The sequence below is a fragment of the Dermacentor silvarum genome, chromosome 10 (assembly GCF_013339745.2).
Source record: "Dermacentor silvarum isolate Dsil-2018 chromosome 10, BIME_Dsil_1.4, whole genome shotgun sequence".
Lineage (NCBI taxonomy): Eukaryota > Metazoa > Arthropoda > Arachnida > Ixodida > Ixodidae > Dermacentor > Dermacentor silvarum.
The window spans coordinates 76,552,737-76,575,410 of NC_051163.1; the positions used below are offsets into that span (position 1 = coordinate 76,552,737).

The 22,674-nt window shown below is 45.2% G+C and overlaps 1 protein-coding gene across 1 annotated transcript in view; it reads left to right on the top strand.

Annotated features, from left to right (window-relative positions):
- Positions 1–397: 397 nt before the first annotated feature.
- The window catches only part of LOC119431639 (uncharacterized), a 241,777-nt gene continuing 219,500 nt past the window's right edge, over positions 398–22,674 (top strand). The window contains exon 1 of the mRNA XM_037699119.2: positions 398–1,560. Coding sequence (XP_037555047.2) covers positions 784–1,560 — 777 coding nt within the window. The 5' untranslated portion in view covers positions 398–783. The remainder of the gene's footprint in view (positions 1,561–22,674) is intronic.

Here is a 22,674-nt window from a genome sequence, read left to right on the forward strand (position 1 = left end):
TTCTTCAAGTGCAACTGTTATTAACGATAATACGTATATATGGGCTACCCGCGGACTATGTTATTTCACCAAGCCAGATGGGTGGTTCAAGGCCCCTTTAAAGGAAGAATAGGTGCAACATAATAAAACAGCCACAGTTCGTGGACTCCCATTCGCCGATTGCTTTTGAAGTGGCAATAGTATAATAACACGTAGGCCAGTCAGCAAAATAGCTCTGGCAAAATTACAGCGCAGCGCTGCTATTTTGTACCACTGTAACGGTTATCTGCCATCGTTTCGTGTAGAGCTCATGACGGGAAGAAACGAGACGATAGCCGAACTGGAATTCCTACGAACAGCGCTGCATACATTGTATAATGCTAGAGGAAGCAGCATGCTCCGAAGTGATAAGAGACGGTATCCTCAAACACATTAGACGTATACCGTCGTCCATGCTATTGGACGAAGAATTTCGTGATTTCGTCTTCACGAAACACCAGCGTCCACAGAGGCGTTGTACGCGTGTGCATAACAGCTCTTTTAGCATTTCCTGAGGCGAATTTGGTTGGTTCGGTGCGAAAGCAACATTCAAAGCCAAGACGCCGAGTTTCCGGTTCGTTTATGCAGAGCCAGAGGCTCTGGCTACGGCTGCGACTACGGCACATTCGACAGAAATCACCCTCCTCCCCTTACCGCCTCAAACTGAGCAACGCTACGCCATTGTGTTCGCGCGTAAGCACGAAGAATTCCTGAGTCAAAACGCTGTTGCAAAGAGCAAAGGACGCACTGCGCCTTGTATTCGCGATGACGTCTTCGAACTGGAGCGAGAACTGGCAACTGAGCGCTTACGAACTCCAACGACTCCCCCACAAATTGGTCACAGACGATACGGAGGTAATCGTTGGCGAGGAACGCTACGGCCCGGATTTCACGTGCCCCATCTGCTTCGGCTTGTTCAGGAAAGCTGTGGCGACGACGGATTGCCTTCACCGCTTTTGCGAGGAGTGCATCACCACGTCGCTGCGCAGGTGCAACAAGGAATGCCCGACGTGTCGTCGTAAGCTCGTCTCGAAGCGGTCGCTGCGGCGTGACTACCGCATGGATGCCATGATAGCCGCGCTTCTCCCCAACTACGACGAAGACGGCGCGTCACCGGCCGAGCGCGCGACTGCTTCGCAAGGCGCCCAGCTTCGCGAAGGCGTGAAACCCGGTGTTCTAAAGCAAGCATGTGAGAAGAGCATCGTCAAAGACAGTGACGTTGGCCCGAAGCGTTCTGTTAAGAAGGCTCGCGATGAGCCGATCTCGACGGCGATTGGGAACGATTTGGCTCCGACGACGGCTGACGCGGGTTGTGTCGAAGTGAAAGCAAACGTTCCGCAAGTATCGGCACTGACTTCACCAACGGCACAGCGAAGGTGTTTGTACGTATTCCAGCAGCCTCGGCAGGTAGGCCGTGTATCACAGGCGTTCGCGGCGGGCGCAGACGGCGTCGCTCGTAAGGGATCGGACTACGGGTTGACCTCGCGACGCGCCGAGGGGCCCCAGGAGCCGAACGCTGGCGCTCGCCGTGTTGATGCCAAGGTTCTCGGAGAAGGTGTCCGTCCCCTGCCACCTCCAAGCGTCGCATTCGCCGGGGTAGCGCGGCGGTCGGCGTCCAACGCCGTGTCCGCGGCTTCGCCGGCGCAGGTTGACCACGACGCAACGGATACGAGTGAAGAGGCAAGCCGCGAGCCGACTCAGTCGAAGGATTTCTGCGCAGACACCGGTCAGACGCCCGGAGACGCGAGAGGCAAATCAGCAGCCGATGCTGACGCCATGCCTACCGCCGCTGCTGACCGCGAATCATCCAGCACGGCCCTCGCGCCACGGCGTATCCACGACTACTCAATAACGATGACGCTGAAGCCGCACCTCGACACTTTCTTGGGAAACGCCGAGTCCCCGACGCTGCGTGTGAGAATGACGGCGCACATCACGATGCAGTGTGTCGCCGCGTACCTCAGACGTCGTCTTTCTCCTGACAGCGTGAATCGTAACGACCAGCGATTACCAATGTACCGCATATACGCGACCAACGAGTGGGGCGAGATAGTTGTACTCCCTGATACGATGACGGCGGAGGATGCCGTTAAGAGAATGATTAAAGTCGGTGCGCGGCTAGAAATGTACTATGCACTGCACAAGCCTTGAATCTGGCCTTGTTTCTTATGTACTCCGCCAAAGACATGGCATACGCAACTAAGTTTTATAATAAAGAAAAACATAAAAAAACTGAACAGGTGTTTGGCTGGTGCTTGAAACAAGTCTAAGTTACGTACACGACCTGAGCATATTAAATGCGAAGCATTTCTTGCCGGCGGCTCTGTCGTCCCGCGTCCCACACCCCCACAGCGCATGCTCGTCTCCTCCCCCTCTCTCTCCTCTCCTACGCTCCCCCTTTCTCTCCTCTAGGAATCCTGTACAGAGCGGCGCCCGCGTACCCACACCCACACAGCGCATGCGCTTCCCCTCCCCCTCCATATCCTCCCCTACTCTCCCCCCTTTCTCTTCTCTAGGAATACTCTACGGAGCGGCGCCGCGTGCCACACCCTCACAGCGCATGCGCGTCCCCTCCCCCTCTCTTTCCTCTCCTACGCTCCCTCCTTTCTCTCCTCTAGGAATCCGGAGCGGCGCGCTCGACAGGGGGTGCGACAGCTGCATACTACTACGCTAGGGGCGCCACGGTAGATCCGCGGTATGAAAATGACGGAGCGCGCGCGCCTTATTCTCTCTCCTGTGCAGCGCCGCGATGAGCGCTCGGGCCGCTGCCGCGAAACCATCTCCCGCTCAAGCTGACCCCCCCCCCCCCCGCTTCGCATCCACACATGGTTTCCTTTAGCGGGAGATGGAGTAATTTTTTTTCAGGTTTAAGCTTGAGGAAGCTTATAGCTCTGTAGTTTCTGTATCTAAATACGTGGACGAGCAGAAATCGCTTTTCTCTGCAAACGCTGCACCGATTTTAGTTAGGATTGCTGCATTAAAAGCAAGCATTTAAAATCTAGTAACTCTAGGTAGTGCATTTTGAATTTAGGCTATCAAAAATTTATGAAGTTTTCAAAATTGCAGAAGTAAAAAAAAAACTACTAATCAAGTTGTTGGGTCTCTAACTTGATAATAATGATGTAGCAGTTATGTAAATTGCGCCTATTATAGGCTTCTGAAGGGGACACAACAGAAGTACTATATAGTGCTCTTAAATATACCGCTAATTTGTGAACAGTACTTTCGCGACCCTCTCTAAAGTATTTTAATAATATCCCGTATGGTGGGAATTCGTACATCATATTTGTCCGCTTCATATGGTCTAAAGGTGCAGTTGACAGAACGGCGATCTGGTTTGTATGCAGAGCATTGATTTGCAAACTTCTCAATTCTTTCTTAACCTTGCCACGACTTCCGAAAATTTTGTAAATAGTATCAGGCCACAAATCAAAATTCTGCATCCGACAAATTGAATTCAAATCGGTCCAGCCGTTGTTACAATCGCAGTTGGCCCTGAGCTAAAGCTTGCTCGTAAGTATAAAACTCGCGATATGGGGGCTCCACAATTTAATTTATGCATCTGGTGAACACAGGTAAATCAAGGTGCAGTCAAACGCCTTTATAACGAAGCGCTCGGGACCTCTTAAACCTTTCATTATACAGGACACTTCGTTGTAAAGCTCACGCATTTGTACTGCTCACACTAGAGCAGCATAAGCACGTTCAACGGAAGAAAACCCTTAACAAAAATAAAGAGAGCCTTAATGAATTGAGTCACTTATTGCATCGGGCACACTTTCACACAGGGATTTATACACACACCCCTAACACCTCCCCAACACCCCCAGAGGAGGATCTGGACATCCCCTCAAAAATTATTCCCGACCAACCCCTCCCCCCCCCCTCCCCACTTTGCGACAGGCACTCATCCTGGAAAAAAATTACGCTTAACCCATGCAGTGTGGTAATCGCTTTAAAGATTATTTACTCTTTGCGGAGGTGGGCGCTACGTGGCCTTCATTTTGAGGTCCAGTTTTGACGTTCAGCGCGCAGACGACACTGCTACACTGCGACCTGCAGGGAGCGGAGAATCCTTCAGGTCGCGGTAGACGCTTGCGCGTGAATGAGATGCGAGATTCATGTTTGGTCTTTCTGTTCTTCCACGTATATGTCAACGCACTCGTATGCACAATGCGTACCGTACGAGCACTATCCCTGTGCTTAGTCGTAAAATTTTTAATGTGACAGATTGCTCTCGTTATCGTTAAGCTCCGAACGAATAGACTGGGGAATGAGTAGAATTTGCAGGCGGTATCCTGGAGAGCTGGATTCACAGCAAGCACTGTTGCGTGCGAGGTCGAGAGAAAAAGAATGTTCCCTGCTTTGTGGTCAGCTGCAATGAAGATGCTGCTCCTTCCCGTAAGAATTGCAGCCGTTGAAAGAAGCTTTTCCACCATGGACAGGCTCTTAACATCAGATAGATGTCACATGACAGCGCTTCAATTCGCACTTCAGACCCCGAAGTCGCCGAGCAAGCCGCCATCGCCCTCGCCCTGCTAGACGGTCGTGGGTCTGAGATCTACAGCGATTCCAAAACGGCAGTTAGGGCTTTTCAGAAGGGTCGCATCGCCGAGCAGGCTGCTCGTCTTCTTAGCGTCTCCAATCCGGATGCTCTCACGCATCATTCGATTCACTGGTTTCCCGCTCACGTAGGGTCGGTCGAGGGTGCTCCCCCGAACCTCAATGAGTCTGCTCACGAGGCTGCGCGCGACCTCACCGACCGCGCTTCCTCTGTAAGGAGAGCCGACACCCCTCCCCCCTACGGCCACAGGGATGCTCCCGCTACTCACAACGAGGTGACAAAATTTTTCTACATGTCCAGAAGGGTCTTTCCACCCCCTCACCCCAAATTGAATAGGGCGCAAGCTGTTTCGCTTAGACTTTTACAGACCGGCACATATCCGTGTCTGGCCGTTCTGCACGAAGTTTACCCTGACGTATATCGTGACGACGCCTGCCCACCCTGTTGGCAGACCTCCACTCTAGCACACATGCTCTGGGAGTGCGGGTCGAGATACCCCAAGTTCAGCAAGGATGAGTGGGACTCGCTTCTGCGTAGCCCCGCTCTAGACAAGCAAATCCTGGCTGTCCGGTGTGCCCGCGACCGGGCTGGTGGGCTAGACCTGCCGGTCCCGACGTGGGACTAGCCGGGTGCGCGACGAGTTCGCGTCCTCGCCGGACCTGTAATAAAAGTTATTTCACTCACTCACTCACTCACATGACGCCGGCCCATGTCGACGCGCTGATGAAAATTTCTATCGAAGCTCCTAGTATCCCCAATATTCGGACCGCAACAGACGAAGAAAAGGATGAATATTTCCAGTTTGTGGACCCAGCCTACATGAAAACAAAAATATTAACTTCAAATTTTAAGATAATATGTCATGAAAATTGATATTAACGATTATAATTCATTTCATATCTCATTCTTAAATAGGAAAAGCTTATTTAAGTATTCTTCCCTTTTTTACCCACTGTCGCCCGATTCAACCCCTGTAGTGGGTTGTGTTATATATATATATATATATATATATATATATATATATATATATGAATTATGCACCAAACCCTAGTAAACCTATATGACGTGAACCAAGAAACCACGTCGCCTATTGTAGATATGTGCGGGGTCACACGGTGCAATTGTGTAGTTTGTGTAGTGCAAACTGTTTTTTTAATGATTATTATTTAGTGAATGTGGCAGCAACGGTTGGTCTAGTAGTTTCTTTGGTTATTGTATGTACCGACTTGTAGCGGACATGATGTGCATAGATACTTTTTAAATGCGAATCATTTTATCGCGATAATATACCACTTCGAGAGTACCTATCTATCCGCCTACGTCTTGGTGCTCTCATGGTCGTTTCGTTACCTCGGTATGTACAAAAATTGGCATAGTATGACAAGAGTGTATGACGAACATAAATGATATGTCATGACATGCGTGTCACGTAGGTCATGAAACAGCCGCCTACGTCTTGGTGCTCTCATGGTCGTTTCGTTAACTTGGTAGGCACACTGCTTCGCATAACACCGATTCCCGCAGGGCGTGGGATCTGCCGGCTTTTGTTTTTTTTGTTTTTGTTTTTTGTTCTTGGTTGTTATATTTTAATTGTATTGTTTAAGGTATATAACTTCTCCGTGCCTATTGTGCTTGGTTTTTTTTTTTTTCTCGTGCAAAGTGACATTGTACTTAGTTTTGAAAACGTCTGCACTTTGTTCTTTCAATAAGAGAGAGAGAGAAAAAAAACATTTATTCAGCTCAAATGACGGCGTCTTCTCAGACGTCGGACGGGGTGGTTCCCTGGTTTCGGGACCCATATACTACCAGCAGCTCCTGGCCCCTAGCCGCCAGCGTGAGCTGGATCGACAGGGCGGGGCTGGACCGTAAGGTCTCCCATCGCTCATGGGGTGGAGTAGTGGGGGACGGAGGGGGGATGGGGGGTATAGGGGATTTGAGTGAAGTGGACTCCATCAGGATGTGTGCGAGGGTGCCTGTGTTGTTTTTGCAAAATGTACAAATGTCCACTTCGGTTTCTGGGTAGAATTTATTCATCAGGGCAGGGTGGGTAAGTGAACCCGCCTGAATGCGCCTGATGAGTGTTTGTTGTTCCCTGCTCAGGGTGCGGTGCGGCTCGGGAAAGGTGCGCCGATCCTCCCCATACTCGGAGGTAATCTCTCTGTACGTGAGCACCGGGTTGGTGGTGTCGGCGTCCTGCCCTGCCAGGAGGGTCATCGCTCGGGCATGGTAATCGGCTAGGACGTTGCCGGCTACCTCTGTGTGGGCAGGCACCCATACGAGCTCTACGGCTCGCTCCGGTGCCCTTTTCTTCGTTAATACCGCGGCTGCCTCTGAGGAGATCACCCCTTTCCGGTAGCCGCCGTAAGCTCTTTTGGAGTCGGTAACCACTACCCTGGCGCCCGGTTGGACGAGTGCCAGGGCTATGGCCACTTCCTCTGCTGTCGCTGACTCTCTGGTGTTCACTGCAGCGCTGTTTATCAACCGTTCCCCGTCGGTTACCACCGCCGCTGCTCTGCTGCTGCCCTTGACGAGGGACGCATCCACGTATAGGACTCCCTCCAACCGCCGCATTTTGGTATTAATCGCCTGAGCTTTGGCTTCTCTCCTGCCATCATTTTTCTCCGGCTTCGTGTTTCGGGACAAGGGCTTGGTGGTGATTGTCGCCATCCATTCAGTTGGGATGTACCTTTTGATTGTTGCTCCTGAAACGCTCCTGAAACGCTTGCTAGATTTGGCGCTAGTAATCAGTTTTAATCTGGCAACCTATAACTTGTAGTGTGTGTGCAGCGGTGGGCGCGTGGGTGTGGGAGGTGTTGGCCGTGCAGCTGGCATTTACGCAACCCAAGGATGACCCTGTTAAAATTTCCGGCGGTATGTGGTTTTCAACGGTCACGCACTAGCGAAAATACCGCATAGCTGTTAAAGCTTCCCTGTTTGCTGTCGCAAGTGTCACTTGACGAGCAATAGGTAAAACGAAAAAATGCTGTACTGTGATGCTTTTCGAACGATTGCGATGAATCACGAAAGTTGTCTACTCGCGTGATGTTCTGAACAAGTCGTTTACCTACGTGTGAAGGGAAATGCCAGAGCCATTTAGAGCTTTAGTCTTGCACAAAAGCTACGAAGGTGCCATCGCGTCAACCGATGTCGTCGCGCGATCACATGTCAGAGCTAAACTATACCAAACGAAACCACAGACACCCATAACGAAACTACCACGCATCCGAAAACAAAAATAAAAAATATCCCAAACCGAAACTCGCATTATTGAATGAATGAGTACATCGTGAATTGCATAAATTACGTTAGCAAGCGCTTCCTGTAATCTTAATATCCACACATCACCTTCATAAAGCCATCAAGTATTCTTTTTTTATGACACAACATAAGGCGAACTATAGTTGTTTTCATCTATCAAAAGTAATTACGCTGGCCACATTGACGCGTTACAAGAGGGCGCCGACAAGATGGCGGCGCCCTACTGGTTCCTCCTTTTCGGCCCAGCTTTCCCTCTAGAGTAGGGAGTACTAGACAATGGTCGAGTGGGCCGAACAGCGCTCTGCCGCTGAAGCGCCGCGTGTGGGAAAATAGTGCGAGGGCGCTGCGAGCGAACTGGATTGGGGCGGAGACGCGCTCCGCGGCATATTCAACCTACTTTCTCTGCGGGCGCCGAGGCCGAATGCGCATAGTACGCTATTAAAATAGCGCTTTATTTCAACTGCAAATTTATGTTTAAACCATTTTGCCAAACATGTATATTTGAGGCATAGATTATACAACACGACGTCTTCAATTTTGCTGTCGTTGTCAAGCGCGTCGTCTGCTAGCGAGCGCGCATTCGCTACGCGGACGCTGGCGGACGCCCAGTTTTTCTCGCAGAACCTCTGTGCAGTACATTTTTTAATGGTTTAGTTGCTTCGGTGCTCCCATGCCTCTTGACGGCCGGTGCCAAATGTAGTTTTAGCCAGGTGAACTGCTGTTTTTACCACTGTCCTTTAAAAGTAACTGGTATCTCGGCACGATGAAGGCTACGTAAGAAAATTTTATTATTGATACCGTGTCATTTTACACGCGCTTCTTGTTGGTGGATATTGATCAGGGACAATGATCGAAGAAAACAATATTAGAGTGAAATAAACCAGGTTTATTACCTGCGTGGCGCGAAGAATGACCAATGTATTTCTAGGTTATTAAATCAGAGGGTACATAGCCATATATATATATATATATATATATATATATATATATATATATAGGTAAGGGAAAAAGAACAAATATTCTAAATGCAATAATTGAAAAAGTGAGAACTCCCCACCGGAATAAGCGCACGTGTTTGCGGTAACAAACACACTTATTAGTGAATACTGGAAATAAAACTCTCAGTCGCAGCAATAATATGCATAGCAAGCAAAATCATATTTTATATATATATATATATATATATATATATATATATATATATATATATATGTGTGTGTGTGTGTGTGTGTGTGTGTGTGTGTGTGTGTGTGTGTGTGTGTGTGTGCGTGCGCGCGCGCGCGCGCGCGCAAGTGTCATTCATATACTGTACGATGCCGAATAGTCATTTCCGTTCGAATTTAACGCTGCGCTGCTACAGGGAAAAGAAAAGTGACTCTAGGCTTATAATCTATATAGCAGGCTATGTAGCAAGGAAGTTCCTGCAAAGAACCAAGTGCTCCGATTGCTCAGGGACATTGCTGAATTCAACAGAATGAGTAGGTCAGGGCTGTTGCTCCCTTTTGAAGCACTAAAAAAAATCTGGTAGCATCGCTCGAAGACGCCTTCAAGCTGTGCTTCAGTTTAAATGAGTTACGAAGGAACAGTATCGCCAACTTTACATTCTTTCTGCAGCTGAATCTTCCGAATTTGATCGGCTGTGAGCGGCACAAGAAACAGCTCACAAACGATGTTGTGTAGTTCTATTCAATTATACGCCTTTACTTTCTTGTCAAGGGCAAGAACATGGCGCGTGAAAGCAACAGGGAGAAGAGGAATCACCTGAAGCGGAGGCGTGTGCTGTGAATAATGTTGTGATGTGGTGGACCAACGTTGTTGCGGCCTTGCTGGCGCTAGGCTATTTATGTTGGTGCGTCAAGTTATGAGAGCGTTTCTTGTATTTTAAATATATTCATGAATCTAGCCCAAGACATATTGCTTTATTTTTATTGCAACCAAACAGTGAACCATATGCACTTACCAACACAATTCGTCTAGTAACAATTTAAATACCGCAACTGAGGCAGCAATAAACACAATGGCTGGATTTCTCGAAATTGAAACTTTAGAACTCACTAAATATCACGTAAACACGTTTCCATATACCGTATAAAAACCACTGAAGTTTTGTTTTATGCATGGAAAAAAATGTATCTACGTATTTAATGCAATGGGCTGGAGCGCCGCATTTGTACCAATAAATATATGTGACCAATCGCCAAGCTAGAAAATTTACTTCAGCATATCGCGTCTTCTGAGTAGACGACAGTAACAAATTCCCCATTCTGGCTTTGCTTACTCTGCTCGAAACGAAATTGTATAACGCGTACTTCAAAGCTAGAGCCGAGGCAGCGATACTATCAAACACGCTGCTCGTCTACACAGCGCAGCCGACGTTGCGCGCAGCTCAGCCGTTCTACTGTCCGCAGCGCCACTTCTGCGTCATGATGCGGAGAAGTGCTAACTACGCTCGGTCGGCACACCTACCCATCTAGCCACCGTAGCCAAGTTTCAGGTTCGTTTCTGTAGAGCCACAGGCTCTGGCTACGGCTGCGACTACGGCAGAATCGCCAGAAATCACCCCCCTCTAACTCAGCAACGCTACGCCATTGTGTTTGCGCGTAATAGAGAAGAATTTGTGAGCCTAAACGCTGTTGCAACGTACAAAGGACGCACTGCGCCTTGTATTCGCGATGACGTCTTCGAACTTGAGCAAGAACTGGCAACTGAGCGCTTACGAACTCCAACGACTCCCCCACAAGTTGGTCACAGACGATACGGAGGTAATCGTTGGCGAAGAAAGCTATGTCCCGGATTTCACGTGCCCCATCTGCTTAGGCTTGTTCAGGAAAACTGTGGCGACGGACTGCCTTCACCGCTTTTGCGAGGAGTGCATCACCACGTCGCTGCGCAGGTGCAACAAGGAATGCCCGACGTGTCGTCGTAAGCTCGTCTCGAAGCGGTCGCTGCGGCGTGACTACCGCATGGATGCCATGATCGCCGCGCTTCTCCCCAACTACGACGAAGACGGCGCGTCGTCAGCCGAGCGCGCGACTGCTTCGCAAGGCGGCCAGCTTCGCGAAGGCGTGAAACGCGGTGTTCCAAAGCAAGCATGTGAGCAGAGCATCGTCAAAGACAGTGACGTTGGCCAGAAGCACTGCGTTAAGAAGGCTCGCTGCGAGACGATGTCGACGGCGATTGGGAACGATTTGGCTCCGACGACGGCTAACACGGGTTGTGTCGAAGTGAAAGCAAACGTTCCGAAAGTATCGCCACTGACTTCGCCAACGGCACAGCGAAGGTGTTTGTACGTATTCCAGCAGCCTCGGCAGGTAGGCCGTGCATCACAGGCGTTCGCGGCAGGTGCCGACGGCGTCGCTCGTAAGGGATCGGACTACGGGTTGACCTCGCGACGCGCCGAGGGGCCCCAGGAGCCGAACACTGGCGCTCGCCGTGTTGATGCCAAGGTTCTCGGAGAAGGTGTACGTCCCCTGCCACCTCCAAGCGTCGCATTCGCCGGGATAGCGCGGCGGTCCGCGTCCAACGCCTTGTCCGCGGCTTCGCCGGCGCAGGTTGACCACGATGCAACAGATACGAGTGAAGAGGCAAGCCGCGTGACTTCGGCACAACGTAGCGAGCCGACTCAATCGAAGGATTACTGCGCAGACACCGGTCAGACGCCTGGAGACGCGAGAAGCAAATCAGCAGCCGATGCTGACGCCATGCCTACCGCCGCTGCTGACTGCGAATCATCCAGCACGGCCCTCGCGCCACGCCGTATGCGCGACTACGTAATAACGATGATGCTGAAGCCGCACCTCCCCACTTTCTTGGAAAATGCCGAGTCCCCGACGCTGCGTTTGAGAATGACGGCGCAGATCACGATGCAGGATGTCGCCTCGCACCTCAGACGTCGTCTTTCTCCAGACAGCGTGAATCGTAATGACCAGCGATTACCAATGTACCGCATATATGCGGCCAACGAGTCGGGCGAGGTAGTTCTACTCCCTGCTACGATAACGGCGGAGGATGCCGTTAAGAGAATGATTAAAGAAGGTGCGCGGCTTGAACTGTACTACGGGCTGCACAAGCCTTGAATCTGGGCTTGTTTCCTGTCTACTCCGCCAAAGACATGGCATACGCAACTGAGTTTTGAAATAAAGAAAAATGTTTAAAAAACTGAACAGGTGTTTGGCTGGTGCTTGAAACAAGTCTAAGTTACGTACACGACTTGAGCATATCTTTTCAGGTTTAAGCTTGAGGAAACTTAAAGCTCGGGAGTTTCTGTATCGAAATACGTGGACGCGCAGAAATCGCTTTTCTCGGCAAACGTTGCACCGATATTAGTATTGTTGCATTAGGAACAAAGCATTTAAAATACTAGTAACTATAAGTAGTGCATTTTGAATTTAGGCTATCAAAAGTCTTGCAAATTGCAAAAGGAAAAAAATAACTATGAAGTTCTTTTTTTAGTTCTTACCCGAGCTTGCTCTGACTCATATTCACCAAAATTGTACTCAGCTGAGCTTGCTGTGTCTTATATTCATCAAAATTCTACTCAGGCGAGCTTGCACTGAGTCATATTCACCAACAATCTACTTCGCTGAGCTTGTTCTGACTCATACGCATCAAAATTCTAATCAGTCAAGCTTGCATTGAGTCATATTCCCCAAAAATCTACATAGCCGAGCTTCCTCTGACTAATATTCACCAAAATTCTACTCAGGCAAGTTTGCATTGAATCATATTCACCAAAAATCTACTTAATCCAGCTTGCATTGACTCATATTCACCAAAAATCTACATAGCCGAATTTGCTCTGACTCATATTCGTCAAAATTCTACTTAGCCGAGCTTGCGCTGACACATTCATCAAAATACTACTCTCGTGAGCTTTCACTGAGTCATAGTCACCAAAAATCTACTTAGCCGAGCTTGCTCTCACTCATATTCACCAAAAATCTACTTAGCCGAGCTTGCTCTGACTCATATTCATCAAAACTCTACACAGGCAAGCTTGCATTGAGTCATATTCACGAAAAATCTACTTAGCCGAGCTTGCTCTGACTCATATTCACCAAAGTTCTACTCAGCTGAGCTTGCTGCTAGATATATTAATCAAAATTCTACTTAGGCGAGCTTGCACTGAGTCGTATTCACCAAAAATCTACTTAGCCGAGCTTGCCCTGACTCTTATTCATTCAAATTCTACTCAGGCGAGCTTGCACTGAGTCATATTCAACAAAAATCTACATAGCCGAGCTTGCTCTGACTCATTCACCAAAATTCTACTCAGTCAAGCGTGCACTGAGCCATACTCATAAAAAATCTACTTAGCCGAGCTTGCTCTGACTCATATTCTCCAAAAATCTACTTAGCCAAGCTTGCTCTCACTCATACTCACGAAAAATCTACTTAGTCAAGCTTGCTTTGACTCAAATTCACGAAAAATCTACCCTGGAAAGCAAACACAGAGTCATATTCACCAATAATCTTTGTAACCGAGCTTGTTCTGACTCATATTCACCAAAAATCTGCTTAGCCGAGCTTGTTCTGACACATATTCACCAAAAATATACATAGCCGAGCTTGCTCTGACTCATATTCACCAAAAATGTGTTTAGTCGAGCATGCTCTGACTCATATTCACCAAAAATCTACTTAGCCGAGCTTGCTCTGACTCCTATTCATCAAAATTCTGCTCAGGTGAGCTTGCTCGGACTCATTTTCTTGAAAATTCGACACTAGCGAGCATGCACTGAGTCATATTTACCAAAAATTTACATAGCCATGCTTGTACTGAGCCTTATTCACCAAATATCTACTTAGCCGAGCTTGCTCTGACTCATATTCATCAAAATTCTACTCAGGCAAGCTTGCATTGAGTCATAATCACCATAAATCTACTTAGGCGAGCTTGCTCTGACTCATATTCACCAAAAATCTACGCAGCTGAGCTTGCTCTGACCTATATTCATCAAAATTATACTCAAGAGAGCTTGAACTGAGTCATATTCACCAAAAATCTGCTAAGCTGAGCGTTCTCTGACTCATATTCACCAAAATTGTACTCATCTGAGCCTACTCTAACTTATATTTATGAAAACTATACTTTGGCGAGCTTGCACTGAGTCATATTCACCAAAAATCTACTTAGCCGAGCTTGCTCTGACTCATATTCACCAAACATCTACTTAGTCGAGCTTGCTTTGACTCATATTCACCAAAAATCTACTTAGCCGAGCTTGTTCTGACTCATATTCACCGAAAATCTACTTAGCCGAGCTTGCCCTGACTCATATTCACCAAAAATCTACTTAGTCGAGCTTGCTTTGACTCATATTCACCAAAAATCTACTTAGCCGAGCTTGCTCTGACTCATATTCACCAAACATCTACTCAGCCTAGCTTGCTCTGGCTGATATTTATGAAAATTCTACTCAGGCAAGCTTGCATTGAGTCATAATAACCGAAAATCTACTTAGGCGAGCTTGCTCAGACTAATATTCACCAAAATTCTACTCAGCTGTGCTTGCTCTGACTTATGTTCATCAAATTTATACTCAAGCGAGCTTGAACTGAGTCATATTCACCAAAAATCTGCTAAGCTGAGCGTTCTCTGACTCATATTCACCAAAAATCTGCGTAGCCGAGCATGCTCTGACTCATATTCACCAAAAATCTACTTAGGCAAGCTTGCACTGAGCCTTATTCACGAAAAATCAACTTAGCCGAGCTTGCTCTGGTCCATATTCACCAAAAATCTACTTAGTCGAGCTTGCTTTGACTCATACTCACCAAGAATCTACTTAGCCGAGCTTGCTCTGACTCATATTCACCAAAAATATACTCAGCCTAGCTTGCTCTGACCGATATTCATCAAAATTCTACTCAGGGAAGCTTGCATTGAGTCATAATCACCAAAAATCTGCTTAGGCGAGCTTGCTCTGACTCATATTCACTAAAATTCTACTCAGCTGAGCTTGCTCTGACTTATATTGATCAAAATTATACTCAAGCGAGCTTGAACTGAGTCATATTGACCAAAAATCTGCTAAGCTTAGCGTTCTCTGACTCATATTCACCACAAATCTACTTAGCCGAGCTTGACTCGTATTCATCACAATTCTACTGAGGCGAGCTTCCTCTGAGTCATATTCACCAAAATTGTACTCAGGTGAGCTTACTCTGACTTATATTCATGAAAACTATACTTAGGCGAGCTTGAACCGAGTCATATTCACCAAAAGTCTACTCAGCTGAGCTTGCTCTGATTTATATTATCCAAAAATTTACTTAGCCGAGCTTGCTCTGCCTCATATTCATCACAATTCTACTCAGGTGAGCTTCCATTCAGTCATAATCACCAAAAATCTATTTAGCCGAGCTTGCTTTGACTCATATTCACCAAAAATATACTAAGCCGAGCTTGCTCTGACTCAGATTCACCAAAAATCTGTTTAGTCGAGCATGCTCTGACTCATATTCACCAAAAATCTACTTAGCCGAGCTTGCTCTGACTCATATTGATCAAAATTCTGCTCAGGTGAGCTTGCTCGGACTCATTTTCATGAAAATTCTACTCTAGCGAGCATGCACTGAGTCATATTTACCAAAAATTTACATAGCTGTGCTTGCACTGAGCCTTATTCACCAAAAATCTACTTAGCCGAGCTTGCTCTGAGTCATACTGACCAAAAATCTGCTAAGCTGAGCGTTCTCTGACTCATATTCACCAAAAATCTACTTAGCCGAGCTTTGACTCATATTCTTCAAAATTCCACTGAGGGGAGCTTCCTCTGACTCATATTCACCAAAATTGTACTCAGCTGAGCTTACTCTAACTTATATTTATGAAAACTATACTTAGGCAAGCTTGAACCGAGCCATATGCACCAAAATTCTACTCAGCTGAGCTTGCTTTGACTCAAATTCACCAAAAATATACTTAGCCGAGCTTCCTCTGATTCATATTCATCAAAATTGTAATCAGGTGAGCTTGTATGGAGTCATAATAACCAGAAATGTACTCTGGCGACCATGCACTGAGTCATATTCACCAAAAGTCTACTTAGCCGAGCTTGTTCTGACACATATTCACCAAACATATTATGAGCTGAGCTTGCTCTGACTTATATTCACCGAACATCTACTCAGGCAAGCTTGCATTGACTCATATTCACAAAAAATATACTTACCCCAGCTTGCTCTGACTCATATTCACCAAAAATCTACTTAGCCGAACTTGCTCTGACTCATATTCACAAAAAATCTACTTAGTCGAGCTTGATTTGACGCATATTCACCAAAAATCTGCTTAGCCGAGCATGCTGTGACTCATATTCCCCAAAAATCTACTTAGGCAAGCTTGCTCTGACTCATATTCACCAAAAATCTATTCAGGCAAGCTTCCATTGAGTCATAGTCACCAAAAATCTATTTAGCCGAGCTTGCTCTGACTCATATTCACCAAAAATCTACTGAGCCGACCTTGCTTTGACTCATACTCACCAAGAATCTACTTAACCGAGCTTGCTCTGACTCATATTCACCAAAAATCTACTTAGGCGAGCTTGCTCTGACTCATATTCACACAAATTCTACTCAGCTGAGATTGCGCTGACTCATATTCAGCTAAATTCTACTCAGCTGAGCTTGCCCTGACTTATATTCATCAAAATTATACACAGGCGACCTTGCATTGAGTCATATTCACCAAAAATATACTTACCCCAGCTTGCTCTGACTCATATTCACCAAAAATCTACGCAGCCAAACTTCCTCTGACTCATATTCACCAAAAATCTACTTAGGCGACCTTGCTCTGACTCATATTCATCAAAATTCTACTCAGGTAAGCTTGCTGTGACTATATTCATCAAATTCTGCTCAGGCGAGCTTGCACTGTCATATTTACCAAAACTCTAGTTAGCCGAGCTTGCTCTGGCTCATATTCATAAAAATTATACTTTGGCGAGCTTGCACTGAGTCATATTCACCAAAAATCTACTTAGCCGAGCTTGCTCTGACTCATATTCAACAAACATCTACTTAGTCGAGCTTGCTTTGACTGATATTCACCAAGAATCTACTTAGCCGAGCTTGTTCTGACTCATATTCACCGAAAATCTACTTAGCCGAGCTTGCTCTGGTCCATATTCACCAAAAATCTACTTAGTCGAGCTTGCTTTGACTCATACTCACCAAGAATCTACTTAGCCGAGCTTGCTCTGACTCATATTCACCAAAAATATACTCAGCCTAGCTTGCTCTGACCGATATTCATCAAAATTCTACTCAAGCAAGCTTGCATTGAGTCATAATCACCAAAAATCTGCTTAGGCGAGCTTGCTCTGACTCATATTCACTAAAATTCTACTCAGCTGAGCTTGCTCTGACTTATATTGATCAAAATTATACTCAAGCGAGCTTGAACTTAGTCATATTCACCAAAAATCTGCTAAGCTGAGCGTTCTCTGACTCATATTCACCAAAAATCTACTTAGCCGAGCTTTGACTCATATTCTTCAAAATTCCACTGAGGCGAGCTTCCTGTGACTCATATTCACCAAAATTGTACTCAGGTGAGCTTACTCTGACTTATATTCATGAAAACTATACTTAGGCGAGCTTGAAGCAAGTCATATTCACCAAAAGTCGACTCAGCTGAGCTTGCTCTGAGTTTTATTACCCAAAAATTTACTTAGCCGAGCTTGCTCTGCCTCATATTCATCACAATTCTACTCAGGTGAGCTTCCATTCAGTCATAATCACCAAAAATCTATTTAGCCGAGCTTGCTTTGACTCATATTCACCAAAAATATACTAAGCCGAGCTTGCTCTGACTCACATTCACCAAAAATCTGTTTAGTCGAGCATGCTCTGACTCATATTCATCAAAATTCCACTCAGGCAAGCTTGAACCGAGCCATATTCACCAAAATTCTACTCAGCTGAGCTTGCTTTGACTCAAATTCACCAAAAATATACTTAGCCGAGCATCCTCTGATTCACATTCATCAAAATTGTAACCAGGTGAGCTTGTATGGAGTCATAATAACCAGAAATGTACTCTGGCGACCATGCACTGAGTCATATTCACCAAAAGTCTACTTAGCCGAGCTTGTTCTGACACATATTCACCAAACATATTATGAGCTGAGCTTGCTCTGACTTATATTTACCGAAAATCTACTCAGGCAAGCTTGCATTGACTCATATTCACAAAAAATATACTTACCCCAGCTTGATCTGACTCATATTCACCAAAAATCTACTTAGCCGAACTTGCTCTGACTCATATTCACAAAAAATCTACTTAGTCGAGCTTGATTTGACGCATATTCACCAAAAATCTGCTTAGCCGAGCATGCTGTGACTCATATTCCCCAAAAACCTACTTAGGCAAGCTTGCTCTGACTCATATTCACCAAAAATCTATTCAGGCAAGCTTCCATTGAGTCATAGTCACCAAAAATCTATTTAGCCGAGCTTGCTCTGACTCATATTCACCAAAAATCTACTGAGCCGACCTTGCTTTGACTCATACTCACCAAGAATCTACTTAACCGAGCTTGCTCTGACTCATATTCACCAAAAATCTACTTAGGCGAGCTTGCTCTGACTCATATTCACACAAATTCTACTCAGCTGAGATTGCGCTGACTCATATTCAGCTAAATTCTACTCAGCGGAGCTTGCTCTGACTTATATTCATCAAAATTATACACAGGCGACCTTGCATTGAGTCATATTAACCAAAAATCTACTTAGCCGAGCTTGCTCTGACCTAAATTCATCAAGACTCTACTCAGGGGAGCTTGCATTCAGTCATATTAACCAAAAATCTACTTAGCCAAGTTTGCTCTGACTCATATTCATCAAAATTCTACTCAGGGAAGCTGGCACTGAGACCTATGCAGTAAAAATCTACGTAGCTGAGCTTGCTCTGACTGATATTCACCAAGCACCTACTTAGCCGAGCTTGCTCTGACTCATATTCATCAAAATTCTACTCAGGCGAGCTTACCCTGAGTCATATTGACCAAAAATCTAATTAGCCAAGGTTGTTGTGACTCATATTCACCAAAAATCTACTTAGTCGAGCCTGCTCTGATTCATAATCACTAAAATTCTACTCAGGTGAGCTTGCATTGAGTCATAATCTCCAAAAATATACTTAGCCGAGCTTCCTTTGATTGAAATTCATCAAAATTGTAATCAGGCGAGCTTGCATTGAGTCATAATAACCAGAAATGTACTCTGGCGACCATGCACTGAGTCATATTCACGAAAAATCTACTTAGCCGAGCTTGTTCTGACACATATTCACCAAACATATTCTGAGCTGAGCTTGCTCTGATTCATATTCACCAAAAATCTACGCAGCCAAACTTGCTCTGACTCATATTCACCAAAAATCTACTTAGCCGACCTTGCTCTGACTCATATTCATCAAAATTCTACTCAGGTAAGCTTGCTGTGACTATATTTATCAAATTCTGCTCAGGCGAGCTTGCACTGTCATATTTACCAAAACTCTAGTTAGCCGAGCTTGCTCTGGCTCATATTCATAAAAATTATACTTTGGCGAGCTTGCACTGAGTCATATTCACCAAAAATCTACTTAGCCGAGCTTGCTCTGACACATATTCACCAAACATATTATGAGCTGAGCTTGCTCTGACTTATATTCACCGAACATCTACTCAGGCAAGCTTGCATTGACTCATATTCACAAAAAATATACTTACCCCAGCTTGCTCTGACTCATATTCACCAAAAATCTACTTAGCCGAGCTTGCTCTGACTCATATTCACAAAAATCTACTTAGTCGAGCTTGATTTGACTCATATTCACCAAAAATCTGCTTAGCCGAGCATGCTGTGACTCATATTCCCCAAAAATCTACTTAGCCGAGCTTGCTCTGACTCATATTCACCAAAAATCTATTCAGGCAAGCTTGCATTGAGTCATAGTCATCAAAAATCTATTTAGCCGAGCTTGCTCTGACTCATATTCACCAAAAATCTACTGAGCCGACCTTGCTTTGACTCATACTCACCAAGAATCTACTTAACCGAGCTTGCTCTGACTCATATTCACCAAAAATCTACTTAGGCGAGCTTGCTCTGACTCATATTCACACAAATTCTACTCAGCTGAGATTGCGCTGACTCATATTCAGCTAAATTCTACTCAGCTGAGCTTGCCCTGACTTATATTCATCAAAATTATACACAGGCGACCTTGCATTGAGTCATATTCACCAAAAATATACTTACCCCAGCTTGCTCTGACTCATATTCACCAAAAATCTACGCAGCCAAACTTCCTCTGACTCATATTCACCAAAAATCTACTCAGGTAAGCTTGCTGTGACTATATTCATCAAATTCTGCTCAGGCGAGCTTGCACTGTCATATTTACCAAAACTCTAGTTAGCCGAGCTTGCTCTGGCTCATATTCATAAAAATTATACTTTGGCGAGCTTGCACTGAGTCATATTCACCAAAAATCTACTTAGCCGAGCTTGCTCTGACTCATATTCAACAAACATCTACTTAGTCGAGCTTGCTTTGACTGATATTCACCAAGAATCTACTTAGTCGAGCTTGTTCTGACTCATATTCACCGAAAATCTACTTAGCCGAGCTTGCTCTGGTCCATATTCACCAAAAATCTACTTAGTCGAGCTTGCTTTGACTCATACTCACCAAGAATCTACTTAGCCGAGCTTGCTCTGACTCATATTCGCCAAAAATATACTCAGCCTAGCTTGCTCTGACCGATATTCATCAAAATTCTACTCAAGCAAGCTTGCATTGAGTCATAATCACCAAAAATCTGCTTAGGCGAGCTTGCTCTGACTCATATTCACTAAAATTCTACTCAGCTGAGCTTGCTCTGACTTATATTGATCAAAATTATACTCAAGCGAGCTTGAACTTAGTCATATTCACCAAAAATCTGCTAAGCTGAGCGTTCTCTGACTCATATTCACCAAAAATCTACTTAGCCGAGCTTTGACTCATATTCTTCAAAATTCCACTGAGGCGAGCTTCCTGTGACTCATATTCACCAAAATTGTACTCAGGTGAGCTTACTCTGACTTATATTCATGAAAACTATACTTAGGCGAGCTTGAAGCAAGTCATATTCACCAAAAGTCGACTCAGCTGAGCTTGCTCTGAGTTTTATTACCCAAAAATTTACTTAGCCGAGCTTGCTCTGCCTCATATTCATCACAATTCTACTCAGGTGAGCTTCCATTCAGTCATAATCACCAAAAATCTATTTAGCCGAGCTTGCTTTGACTCATATTCACCAAAAATATACTAAGCCGAGCTTGCTCTGACTCACATTCACCAAAAATCTGTTTAGTCGAGCATGCTCTGACTCATATTCATCAAAATTCCACTCAGGCAAGCTTGAACCGAGCCATATTCACCAAAATTCTACTCAGCTGAGCTTGCTTTGACTCAAATTCACCAAAAATATACTTAGCCGAGCATCCTCTGATTCACATTCATCAAAATTGTAACCAGGTGAGCTTGTATGGAGTCATAATAACCAGAAATGTACTCTGGCGACCATGCACTGAGTCATATTCACCAAAAGTCTACTTAGCCGAGCTTGTTCTGACACATATTCACCAAACATATTATGAGCTGAGCTTGCTCTGACTTATATTTACCGAAAATCTACTCAGGCAAGCTTGCATTGACTCATATTCACAAAAAATATACTTACCCCAGCTTGATCTGACTCATATTCACCAAAAATCTACTTAGCCGAACTTGCTCTGACTCATATTCACAAAAAATCTACTTAGTCGAGCTTGATTTGACGCATATTCACCAAAAATCTGCTTAGCCGAGCATGCTGTGACTCATATTCCCCAAAAACCTACTTAGGCAAGCTTGCTCTGACTCATATTCACCAAAAATCTATTCAGGCAAGCTTCCATTGAGTCATAGTCACCAAAAATCTATTTAGCCGAGCTTGCTCTGACTCATATTCACCAAAAATCTACTGAGCCGACCTTGCTTTGACTCATATTCACCAAAAATCTACTTAGCCGAGCTTGCTCTGACTCATATTCACCAAAAATCTACTTAGGCGAGCTTGCTCTGACTCATATTCACCAATATTCTACTCAGCTGAGCTTGCTCAGACTTATAATCATATAATCTACTCAAGCGAGCTTGCACTGAGTCATATTCACCAAAAATCTATTTAGCTGAGCTTCCTCTTATTCAAATTCATCAAAATTCTACTCAGGTTAGCTTGCATTGAGTCATATTTACCAAAAATCTACTTAGCCGAGCTATCTCTGACCCATATTTACCAATATTCTACACAGCTGAGCTTGCTCAGACATATAATCATCACAAATCAACTCAGGCGAGCTTCTCTGACTCATATTCAATAAAAATGTACTTAGCCAAGCTTTCTCTGACTCATATTCATCAAAATTCTGCTCAGGCAAGCTGGCACTGAGACATATTCAATAAAAATCTACTTAGCTGAGCTTCTTCTGACTGATAATCACCAAGCATCTATTTAGCTTAGCTTTCTCTGACTCATATTCATCAAAGTTCGACTCAGCCGTACTTACACTTAGTTATATTCACCAAAAATCTAATTAGCCAAGGTTGTTGTGACTCATATTCACCAAAAATCTACTTAGGCGAGCTTGCTCTGACTCATATTTATATAAAGCTTCTTAGCCCAGCTTGATCTGACTCATATTCACCAATATTCTACACAGCTGAGCTTGCACTGAGTCATATTCACCAAAAATCGACTTAGCCGTGCTTGCTCTGACTCATGTTCACCAAAAATCTACTTA